General features: G+C 49.4%; 2 protein-coding genes across 2 annotated transcripts; one reads left to right on the top strand and one right to left on the bottom strand.

Annotated features, from left to right (window-relative positions):
* Positions 1 to 355: 355 nt before the first annotated feature.
* On the bottom strand, positions 356 to 1,577 carry LOC117855447 (germin-like protein 1-3). Its single transcript, XM_034737803.2, has 2 exons — positions 1,307 to 1,577; positions 356 to 1,182 (listed from the first exon to the last, which is right to left on the bottom strand). Exons 1-2 carry the CDS (start codon positions 1,431 to 1,433, stop codon positions 641 to 643), a joined length of 669 nt encoding a protein of 222 aa, XP_034593694.1. The 5' UTR covers positions 1,434 to 1,577; the 3' UTR covers positions 356 to 640.
* A 9,905-nt stretch (positions 1,578 to 11,482) lies between these two features.
* LOC117856595 (uncharacterized) lies at positions 11,483 to 12,784 on the top strand. Its single transcript, XM_034738928.1, has one exon. It carries the CDS (start codon positions 11,483 to 11,485, stop codon positions 12,782 to 12,784), a length of 1,302 nt encoding a protein of 433 aa, XP_034594819.1.

The following is a 12,784-nucleotide window of genomic DNA, read 5'->3' as shown; positions in this document are numbered from 1 at the left end:
CAACAGACCCTCTAAATAACTCCCTACTCTAAGTTTAGAGGGTTCAAGTTAAAAAAAATGTGCAGCCCTCTACTTAGCTCCCTATTTTGGGAAGGGTTCCAAATTTCCCCCTCCACCCTCCATTCCTGGGGGGTCTCTCTAGGGAGCCCTCTATCCATAGGGGCTATTGCTGGAGTTGAAAATATTTTTATGACTCCTAAAAAAATAGAGAGAACCCTATTCGATCTTTAGGGGCTTTGGTTTGAGGGTTATTGCTGAAGTCGCTCTAATTCACAAAATTTGCGACCAAATTCTAAATATTATCAAGGGCCCATTGACAGGTTTATCATATGAATATTAGCTGTGACAAAAAAAAGAACATCTATAATAGAGAGACAATGCCATTTTCTCGAGTGGACAGAGATACATTATACATACCACACCTTAGTACCTTAGACAAATGGCTGACTCAGAAGTTGAAAAGCAACAAACAGTGAAAGTGTCGAGGGCTCGAGGCCATGCATGAGCATGACCACACGAAACAACCCAACCAATTGACATTAACGTGATGATGTACTGCACGAGTATGAAATGAATCAAAATTAAAGCGCAATGTATCGGAATGGAGTCATCAACTGCACGGCGGCGCGCGCGCGCGCGCCTACTTTGGCGGGAACTTGGACTTGATGCCCTCCACGAGGCCGCCGTCGATCTGGAACGTTCTGGCCAGGACGTCGGTGGACACCGCCGGCGAGGCGCCGAAGAGCGTCTCGGCGACGGACTGCGTGCCCGGCAGCTGGCTGTTGAACGCCGATATGACCGCGGCCGGGGTGTTTCCGTTGTTCCTCTGGTAGTGCACGAGGCCGCGCGGGAAGACGAAGGCCTCGCCCCTGCAGACGGTGCGGGCGTAGAGCTTGTTGGCGGTGGTGACGAACCCGACGTCGAGGGATCCCTGGAGGACGAAGATGATCTCGGTGGCGCGCGGGTGCGTGTGCGGCGGGTTGATGCCCCACGGGGCGAAGTCGATGCGCGCCATGGACACGCCCAGGGTGTTGAGCCCCGGGAGCTTCTCCACGTTCGCCGCCGTCACCGCTGAACCCACCGCGTTGCCCGTGTTGCCGGGGTTCGCCAGCAGGCCGGAGAAGAAGTCGTCCGCCGTCACGTTCTCCGGCCTCTTGCACGGGAACCCGTTCAGCCTCAGTGCTGCATGCGGCCGGGCACATACATGATATTTAAGCACATTTGTTCATCGTACATTGGATTATACAAACATGTTGTGAGTATTGCAATGTAGTATACACTACACAGCTAGCGATCGATCACTTACGGCCCTGGAGGGATTTGTAGTCGGCGACACAGATGTCCTGGAGCATGTCGGGGTCGCCGGCGAGTGAGGGGGCGGCGAGCGCAAGCAGGACGACGGCGAGGAGGGAAGTGGCGGCGAGCTTGGCCATGCTGGTCAACAACTAGCTAGGATTCACTTGCCCGACGATGACCAACTGGTTCTTGTGAGCAGCAGCGAGCCAGCTAGCTGTGGGTTGCAGTTAACACTTGCAAGTAGTAGTAGTGGCTGGGTTGGTGTGATCTGAGGAGGGGGAGGGATCATGGTATTTATAGTGGTGGCGCGCGCCTAAGCTAAGCTAAGCTAGCGTAATGAACACATGACGGATAGATCATTGCATTTGCATTGCATGCATGTGATCAAATTAATTGGAAAAATGACGATGCATAAACTAACAGTGTAGGTTAGGCTCTCGGCATGCGTCGTTCTTGTCAAATCGTTTTGAATTTCTGTTGTTTTATGATCCAAAGCACTCCAACAACCGCTCGATCTCATTGATGCCGCCTCTTTCCAACCGTAGGACGCTGGTTTTCTTGTGACTATGGGGCCGCACCTGCTGTAGCTCAGCTCGTACGTCATGTCACCGTACCGTGCTGCTGCCTCGCACGTAATGCAAAATCCTCCTGATCTTGACCGTTCGATCGCGTGACGTAAATTATGTAGCATCGTGCGTGTAAGCAATGAACAAAGCCAGGCGCGCGGTCATCTTTTGGGCACGTACAGCAATGGATGGTGGATCGGTGGTGCATTGGTGCACCCTCTCTGCCATTGACGGTACGATCGTACTAACTGCATGCACATCGGAGACACGCCGGCAGCCACCAACCGAGATCCAATGCAAGTTTCACTAGTCTCACGGAGATTTCATGACCATTAAATAACATATCACATCAGCTATTTTGCTGACGTGGCAAGGTCATTACGAGAAGAGAGGAAAGGAAGTTTCATCATATGTAAGAGGAGTTCCATCACCATGAAACTCAACAGGCAGTTCTCAGCCCTGGTAACCATGCCATAAAATTATGCATTGAGACTGGCCGTATGTGTATCACCAACTTTACAACTGTTAAAGCTACTCTACTGTCCTGTATGTATTGATCGACCAATGGCGGCGTCAGGAAACAGAAAAAGTAGAGGCGTCGTGAGATCAGGCTCAAATCTAGGTGCAAACCGGAGCACGTGATTAGTTGATTAGGTTGGTGAAACTCGCTCTTAGTTGGTTCATGGGAGAGGACGACCTCAATTTGATTTTTTTGTGCGACTAAGACCTCAATTGATTATAGTGCCCATGCACATACCTCTCAGTTACGTTAATCGAACCTGCATGGACTCATACTATTTCAGACCTTACTATTATTGTGTATTATACGCCTTGTCCGTTTTGTGGTGATTACGTTCACTTCTCATCCCGATCAATAAATGGAGAGAGTCCGTGCGTACTATGCATTACATTTTAAAAGGAAAAAAAGGGAGTGAGAGCTCGTACTGAGAGTATACGTTACCATTAACGCATGCATGTGACCGTCCTTGAACTGCCACAAGATTTGGAAAATCTTCATGCCTTAATGCCAACAATAAAGGCCTAATAGTCGATTACTTTGGTTATTACAAATTGACTTTAGGCGCGCGATCCCGAAACTAATTGCATGACACAAACATGACGCGTGCTGAAGCACGAAAATTGCGTACCCGTTGTCGGTTCGAAGCTCTCGATCATCTATCACTATATTAACTACGTTATATATGCGTGATCACATCATATATATATATAAATATATATATATATATATATATATATATTTCTTTATAGCCGGCTACAAAATAGGTTATTCTGTAGCCAGACCATCCACCCCACGTTCATGGGTGAGCGAGTTTCTGTTTCTTCCGCCCGGCGCGAGCGCGTCTGTCCCGCGAGCCGAGCACAGTACCCGCTTGGGTTACGAGCGAGCCGGGAGTAACGAGTTGAGCGAGTCGAGAGTAACGAGTCGAGCGCGAGCCGGGCGTGAGCTGGGAGTAACGAGTCTCTTTTTTTTTCTCTCCTTCCTTTTCTCCACCTAATATGTTCCGGCTTCCTTATCTTCTCCGTGCATGAGGCTCATCCAGCTCATCATCTGGCTCCATCCTTAATCTTCTCCGCTGCCACTGCCGTCGCCTAAAATTTCTCTCGTTCCTCGTTAGGCCATCCCGCACGCACGCACGCAGTAACATCGCCGTCCTGATTCGTTCGCCAAGCAAGAAGCGGGATGTGCAATCCACCGGAGACGCCGCCGATTCCGTATCGCGGGAAGAGATACTCCCCGATTGCCGAAGCTTCTTCAATCACTCGTCAAATTCACGGTATAAAAGCCTGCCTCGCCCTCAACCCCCAACCCCCCAAAGGAACGTCGCATCGTTGCTGCTGGAGGCGCCCCAATCCTCCACCGGCAACGACCCTGGCTGGTTCCAACAGCATCACCACTGTTGAATTTGTGCCCTCACGCCAACCTGTGCCATCCATACTTGTATTGCTGCGGGCGTTCTTGTAGGAGTTCTTCGGTCTTGTAGGGCGTAGAGATCCTGAGGAAAGCATCATATAATTCTACCTTCCTCGTTCACTCTACTGATTATGCCCATTGGTTGGAGATTAGTACGTCACAACACATTCCTGATTTTGAAGCTTTTCTTTTTATTTGTCTGATTAGCCGGGTTGCATTGCGAATTCCCAATGCAACCCTATCTTCTGAATGATGATATCATGGAAGTCTTTATATTTTTATTTGATTCAATAGACTTTAGATAGCTGCAGATTGCATAGCATCCATATTTATTCGGTTCCATCTATTACCTGTACATGTACAAGCAGGTTACATCTATTTGCATCGCCATTGCATACTGCTCAATTAAAAAAATTATTGCTAGAAAGGAACCCCGTTACTAGAGATTTTTTCGGGTTAACAAGTATTAAAATTGTTCTCATCGCTACCTGTTCCGCTACCTGTTCAATCAGTTTGTTTACTGGCAGCACTAGGGGGATTGCCTGCCTCCTAGAGTCGTCCACTGATACTATATGCATGGAACTTGGAACCATTTCCTCATATTATAATTACTGTAACTTCTCTCATGTGCACTAAAACAGAATAATATACACGAAGTGGCTAATCATTATTGTTGGATGGACTAGACGTAGAACAGCTGGGCTGTTGGACGAAACAATCAGATATATCAGAAAAAAGACTACATGTTAGCATACTCACAAGTAGATCCTCTCCGAATCGAGCGTTGCTATGGTCCCCGGTGACACAGGTTGGAGAGGAGTCACCGCGGTCAACTGTGCGGGATTTACCACCGGCGCTGGGACAATAACGGTTCTGGGCATGGTGACGTGGTGGGATGGTTCCTTTGCTGCGATGCCCTGAGTCATCGGCGTTTTTGGCGGAGCCGAAAATCTAACCTGTGTCGATTCCAGCGATTGTGGTGGGATGGACGTACCAAACGTTAACATGTGATTAGATTGGTACCAAACGTTAACATTGATTAATTAAAGGGTACGTAGTTGCATGTGGTTAGATTGGTAGTATATAAGTATAGTACAGAAACACTGTAGTGCACTCGTACATCTACAGTATATATGATTGCATGCTTATCTAGTCTAGGCATCTAGCTAGGCCCAACCCCAGCCAGCCACCACTGACGGCACCTATTAATCGCTGAGGTGCACTAGTCCTCCATCCACCGCGTGATGCTTATTAATTCGATTGCTTACCTAGATGTGCACAGTAGTACTCTTTATACACATATGGTCACAAATAATTTGTGCTTTTAACACTGCTACTGTTCATTGTGTATTACAATTAATTATGACCGATAATTATGTTTATATATAATAACCTACTAGATTTCAATATTAGTGTATAGAAACATTCACATGCATATCCAATACAGATGCAAAAGATACCAGATGGTCAACTTAATTTTCAAGGAAAAAAATGACTGCAGGATTTCCAAGATGAATGCATAGCACTTCAATTTTATTTCAGAGTTATATGATTTATATCCCCCTTTTTGTAACTTCAAAACATTATTCATCATGCAACTAGTGTAGCACGCTGGATCCTTCTCTACTTTTCATTTATTACTTCATTCAAATATATATCTTGTGATATACAAATGCACGCTTACACCATTTTCTGTAGCTCAACATTCTTGTGATACTGAGATAGGTATATGATGATAATTATTTTAACGCCAAGAGAATATATGAATATATATATGGACATACTCCTACTAACAAGGCTGATCGGACCGATTTAATTAGGCCTGTTAATGTAGAAGATTGTGTGCACGGGAGTCTTCAAATTATATTTCTGGAACTGGAAGCAAAAGAAAGAGTAACTAGATATAGGTAGTTCCTAAATATAATTGCTCTTGCACGGACATGATCATGATGTGGTGCCGCATTGACATTTTTGCAACAAAAAGAAATGTACAAAATTGTCTACCTGATTTCCCGGACACGTCCTTCTCCTAATGACCTTACGATGACAAGCTAATTGCCAAGGTTACACGCTTGCTAACTGCTGAGATTAGACACTTAATAACTCATATAGTCAGGACAATGTCAACAACCATACCATGTGTCCACTTTACATATTCCAAAGAAAATTGGTACCAAGCAGATGTATCATGTGCAAGGGCGCGCCGATTTTGGAGAAATAATATCAATGCTAGTAGGCTCTAGATCGACTGTATGACCATACATCGAGTTATTAATGATTCTTCTCATTATTATTATACAGCAGTAACTATGCATTAGAACCTAGTTAATTAGCAGAGGTGGTTGCATCCCTATCCATCAGGGATAAGTTTTGATCCCAGAAGAATACAATTCTAGCTATGTATCTAAACAAGTCATAGCTAAAATTGTATTTTTTCAGGACAGATGGAGTATCTTATTAGCATAGTAATTATTTATTTTAGTGCTAGTTGAAATGTTCGTTGATAGCTAGACACTTGTGTTGGATCTATATCACAATTTGCTAGTTCATAGCCTCAAGGTGTCGTTTTTAGAATGAGTCCCTGAGTGTGTGCGTGGGTAACGTGTTTTGGGAAAAAAAATGAACAAAGCATTTTTTTCCCTCTCAGTTCTCCCACCGCAAGCGCTCTCTCGTCCTCCTTTCCTTTTATTTTCTTTTGATCCCGGCCGATTATAATACACTCTGTAGCCCGCCTGGCCGTGGGCCTATACCAGATTTTCTTATTGGGTCTCTCTATCTTTCACATTTAATTCAGGCTAAGGCCCAACCTCAAGAGCCCACATTGGCCATAGCGCGGAGGCGCAGGCGCTGATCGGCGATGGCAGCCATGGACGCCAAGATTGGCAGGCGTTCTTCGACGCCGTGGGCTCCTTCTTCTTCGACGCCGCTTGATTATTCCGTTCCACAATGCTCATCACATGCATTACCACCTTGATCGAGGTTTGATCAAGCGATCAGTCTGCTCCGATCATCCATCTAATTAACTAGGGATGCAAGAGGGAGGTTGCCGAGGCCGCGACCGAGGAGCACGAGGAGGGCATCATGAGGTTGTCCTGGGTGCTCGTGCACTCGAGGAACCAGCATCACGTGCTCCACGGGATCGGTATCCTCCAAGGTACCCTGCGCCAGCCCCAAATCTTTCAGCTGACACCACCAGTACAATGCATGGTGCTCTGTTCTGATGCTGTTCGGTTGCATTGTATTCCCCTCTCTTGCTCACCTATTTCTCTCTGGCTGTACATCAAGCATCTCTGGTTGGTGCTAGTCCATGGCAGGCGAGGGAGAAGCTCTACCTGCTGGCCGTTGGGCACTACAGGAACGGCAAATACATCAGTATTGAATTGCATGCATCAACTAGTTCAACCTAAAAGTTTAAGTTGATAGGAAAAGGTGGACAATTCACTTATACTCCAACACCCCCCCTCACGTGCAGGCTCCCTCAGGCCGCATGTGGAAATTGGAGTGGGCTACAATTATTTTATTTAATCTCACCCGCCAGGATTCGAATTTGAGACCTCTGGCTCTGATACCATATTGAGTTGCATGCACCAACCAATTCAACCCAAAAGCTTAAGCTGATAGGAAAAGGTGGACAATTCACTTATACTCCAACACTCCAGAGCCGGCAGTTCCTAGACCACTGCCTGGAGCTTGTGGCTTCATCCATAACATCTCCTGATGTAGGAGCAGTACAATTAACACTCTGGCACAATGCATGACTGAATTGCTACTAGATGTGCCTTAATTCTGCAGTAGTACCTTCTGATCACAGTTGCGGTTAAGCATTTGCTCTCTGTGCCAATACTGAAGTAAATTGTATTTTGTAGTTGGCAGCTATATTTGTACTAGATGCCAAGGTTCCAGCTGATCTTGCCTCCGGCTAACCATCTTGTATTATCAACCATGATGCCTAGGTAGGTTGCTCCAACAAATTGTTGGGAAACAAAAATCATGAATGATGCATAATAATGGAGGACACTGCTCCTGACCTAATTCAGCATTGGACATCCGGGCAGCAGGGTTCTTTGTTGCAAATTGTTAGTCATAGCTGCTCCGATGTACCGCTCCATTAGTAATTTGGTTTAACTCTTAATCTTTTGCGATTCACTTTTAGTCTGTTAATCGGATGGATTTACCGGATCCTTTTTGGAATTTGGATGACACACTTTTGGATTCCCAGCAGTACATATTGGCCTTCACGCTCGCCGACATAGAAAAGTTCTTTTACAGCAAAAAGGAAGTAACACCTTGACTTTATTGATAGTATATCCGATAACACCTGACTCGACAAGTGCAAAACTAAATCAGTCTAAGGTGCACAGTGCACACTCAAATTAGAAGGCTGAAAATTCAGGTGTTGGCACCCCCTTAGCAACCGAGAACGTTCCGGGAACGGGAATAATTTAGTGTAAAAATCTTTCATAAGTGCCGTATCACGTTCCACGTTCCCGTTCCCATCGTTCCGGGAACATGGTTTCTAAGGGCAATTGATCCTTTTCGGATCAGGGCCTAGAATCCGAGCAGATACCTTTATGCTTTCCGACCTGGAATCGGTTGATCGTTTGAATTTCCTTTATACGAGCTCTTGACGAACGTACCATCGCAGAGATCGATTTCGCGTGCCACGGGATGATGTCCGTGCGGAAGCGGAAGCGGGACCCCGCGGCCTACCTCAGCGACGAGACCTCATCGTCGAGATCCTGGCGCGGCTGCCGGAGAGGCCCCTGCGCCGCTCCAAGTGCGTCTGCCGGTCATGGCGCGACCTCATCTCCGGCCCTGTCCACCGCCGCAGGCTTGCGCACACTGACGCCGCGTCAGGCTTCTTCTACCACGCCAACGCCGATGGCTCCTGGGCGCCGGTGACGGATTTGAAGTTCACCGGCCTATGCCGCCCTCCCGTCGAAGGCGGAGTCTCGCCGACGCCTCCGTCGCTTGATCAAGAATTCGCGTTCCAGCCTCCGAGTTACACGAGGACCCACGTGGAGCTGCTGGACTCGTGCAACGGGCTCCTCCTCCTACGCTACTACGACGCCTCCGACGAGCTGGCAGCTGCGGTCTACATCGTCTGCAACCCCAGCACCCAGGACTACGTCGAGCTGCCTCCGCCGCCACCGGAGCCGAGCCATGTCCCTGACGTGATTGGTGTGGTGGTGCCGTCGCCATTGCAGCCGTTGATCATCTGCTCCAGCTCGAGCAAGAGAGAAGACAGAGGCTCCCCCGGCCTGCCGCTCTGGCCTTCGACCCGGCCGTCTCCTCTCACTTCCACGTCTTCGAGCTGGAGGAGGAAAGGAGCCCAGTGTTCCCTGAGTATAGCCCCTTCGTCACGGCGGTGCAGATCTACTCGTCGGAGACGAGGAGGTGGGTTGCCAGGAGAAGCGGGTGGAACTACCACGTCGCGTACTCCGGCGAGCACGCCTACCTCAACGGCTTCCTGCACCGTACCTCGCCACCACCGACACCGAGAACGGCGTGGTGGCGGCGGTGGACACCGAGGGCCAGACGTGGACGGCCACCCGCGTGTGCCCGGAGGCCCCGGCGAAACTTGGCTCCCCCGCGTCATCGGCCAGTCGCAGCGCCGCCTGCTCTACGCGGACGCCGGCTCCGGCCATGCTCGTGAGCTGTCGGTCTACGCTCTCGAGGACTGCGGCGGCGGCGCCGGGCGGTGGGTCTTGAAGCACCGCACGAGGTCGCTGGATCCGTCTGGAAAGGTGCGGTTTGGGAAGCAGCACCGCTTGGTTGCGATCCACCCGGACTGCAACGTGGTTTTCCTCTTTGATAGCCGACGGCGGAGCCTGATCGCCTATGACATGGATCGTGGGACTACACGCGTTGTCCACACTTTCACGGTTGCAACGGGCAAGCACCACTTTTTCCCGTATATACCACTGTACTTACAATAAGCATTGTCAATGTGAATCAAACTGCCATAGAAATAGAAGTGCTGCATCTGCAGCTTTGTAATATTGATGAATGAGTTTTAGATTATTGTTGTGTGAATGTGTACGGAGATTGCTTAGTTCGAACAAGTGTTACATCAACATCAATTGGTCTGTTCATCGCATGTTTTCATGAATATTGTTTTTAAACTCTATTTATTGTGATATACCTGTATGCTGTATTTTAGATATTTGAATTTTCATATTGTTCAAGGTGACATATTTGATATTGCGGATCTTGCTCTTTGATGTTGTAAATTTGATCTTCGACATTGTGTGAATGGAGCAGGAAGCATAATGTTGTAGCTCCCATTCAGGGAGGGCTAATTTGTGGTCGGCTGTTCTGGCTTCCTATTCAACGAGCTAGCTAATGTGCGGGCCTCGAGCCCTCCATTTTTTCCTTTTCTTTCCTAATTCTCACCCAAAACTTTATTTCTCCAACCACACTAGGGAAAAGGACCCTAGGCGCGGGCGAGAGAAGGATAGAGAGGATAGAATAAAAATGAAGAATGAATGGGAAAGAGAAAGAGGAAGGGATAGACTAATGATTGATGTTTGGTGGTCCCACCATGTGCGGTTCGCACTTCACAGCATGTGCGGAGAGGAATAGCTAGTGGACTGTAGAATTAGCTTTGCGCTCCCATACTAATATTGCATATGTCCATTAAAATCAATGATTCAAGAGTTGATGTTTAATGTTGCAAACCCATCATCCAAAAATTGTTAAATTTTAATTTCCTGTAAAATCCGTGTTGGAAACTTGGAGGGAGCCACCCGTGCTTGGGATTTGGTCTGACATCAGTGTGCCCTGCTCAGGGAGATCGACTCCGGCTTGGACACCATGGTTCTCAGGCCGAGGACCACTCTTTTGCAGCACTGGAAATGCTTGACGGGGCGCAGCAGCTCCCAGTTCTTGATCATGGATAGGTTTGAGACAGATGACCACGAATTGATAAAGTACATTGAAGTTCAGTCGACTGACAAACATTCATTCATGGTTTGAGACAGATGATAATGTGTTAATCCTTCACTACTGTCCCCGGGTTCATCCTTGCCCGTTCCTGGGTTAATCTTTCATGTCGAGGTTAATCCTTGCTCGTTGCCAGCCTCCCTCGTTATGAATTGGACTTCCTAAGGTGCTTGGCGTTTGTATGCAAAGATGGTGGTGTTAGCATGCAAGGTTGCTGCGTGGTGATTCTTCCCTGGTGCTTCATTGGTTGTCGTCCCTTGGAGCTTGAATTGGCTCAGCCCATTATGCCTTCTCTGTCCTTATTTTTTTAATCAGTGTGGTGGGTTTGTGCTGTAATTTGTAATTCCTTATGTCTCCCTTTCTCTTTCTCTATCCAATTATATATCCTGATCATCGTACTTGGCAATAAGGATGTATGACTGATCTTGTAACCCCGCTTTGAAGAAATAAAAATTGTTCGGGTGGACTTTCGTAGCCCGCCGTTGATTTTTTATTAAAAAAATTGTCCCGGGTGGGTGATCTTGTAACGGCCGGCTGAAATACCTAAAAGGAATCGGATCGATCCTTTCCGATCGGAGACCGACTTCGAATCGAAGACAATTTCTATCTCCTTTTATTAGAGGGCATGGCTACGAAGTCGTATCAAGATCGAATCTTTCTTGGCGCGGCCGGTTCGTCCGTCTCACGAGCTCTTAACGGACGTATCATCGCAGAGATCGATGATTTCACGTGCCCCGGAATGATGGCCGTGGGAAAGCGGAAGCGGAACGACCCCGCGGCGGCCTACCTCAGCGACGACCTCGTCATCGAGATCCTGGCGCGGCTGCAGGAGAGGCCGCTGCGCCGCTTCAAGTGTGTCTCCCGGACATGGCGCGATCTCATCTCCGGCCCCATCCACCGCCGCAGGCTCGCGCGCACTGACGCCGCGTCGGGCTTCTTTTACCATGCCTGCGCCAGCGGCTCCTGGGCGACGAACTTGAGCTTCGCCGCCCTGTGCCCTCCCGAAGGAGGCGGATGCTTCGATCAAGCCTTTCCGTTCCTGCCTTACGGGACCCAGGTGAAGCTGCTGGACTCGTGCAACGGGCTCCTCCTCCTACGCTGCTGCCATGGTGCCTACGACGACGTGGCAGCGCCGCGCTACATCGTCTGCAACCCCGCCACCCATGGCTGGGCGGTCGAGCTGCCCGTGCCCTCGCCGGAGCCGACTCGTGACCCCGACCCGATCGAGCTCCGATTAGAAGAGATTAGTCGGCGTCGCCGGGAACGTCCACTCGAGCAACAGTGGAGACAGAGGCCCCCCCGGCCTGCCGCTCTGGCCTTCGACCCGGCTGTCTCCTCGCACTTCCACGTCTTCGAGCTGGTGGAGGACGACGGGCAGCACAGCTCTCAGTACGGCGGCTGCACCATCAAGGCGGTGCGGATCTACTCGTCGGAGACCGGCGAGTGGGTTCGCAGGGACAGCGCGTGGAGCTACCGCATCGCCTACGCCGGCGAGAACGCCTACCTCAGCAGCGAGTGGAGCTACCGCCTCGCCTACGCCGGCAAGCACGCCTACCTCAACGGCTTCCTGCACCTCACCACCACCGACGCCGAGAAGGGCGGGGTGGTGGTGGCGGCGGTGGACACCATGGGCAAGACGTGGAGGGTGACCCGCGTGTGCCCTGATCCCCCTGCGACACTCGGCGCCCCCGGCGTCGTCGGCCAGTCGCAGCACCGCCTGCTCTACGTGGATGCCAGCGGCTCCGGCAACCCTCGTGAACTGTCGGTCTACGCTCTCGAATACTGCAGCGGCGGCGGCGAGCGGTGGAGCTTGAAGCACCGCACCAGGTCGCTGGATCCGTCTGGGCAGATGTGGTTTGGGAAGCGCTACCACAACGTGGTTGCGATCCATCCGGGTTGCAATGTGATTTTCCTCTTCGATAGCGGACGGCAGAGCCTGATCGCCTATGATATGGATCGTGAGACTACACGGGTTGTACACACTTTCACAGATGCACCGAGCAACTGCCATTTTTTCCCGTATGTACCATTGTACTTGCAATAA

This window comes from Setaria viridis, chromosome 5 (assembly GCF_005286985.2).
Source record: "Setaria viridis chromosome 5, Setaria_viridis_v4.0, whole genome shotgun sequence".
NCBI classification, from domain to species: Eukaryota; Viridiplantae; Streptophyta; class Magnoliopsida; order Poales; family Poaceae; genus Setaria; species Setaria viridis.
This window is presented reverse-complemented; position numbering and strand designations above follow the sequence as displayed.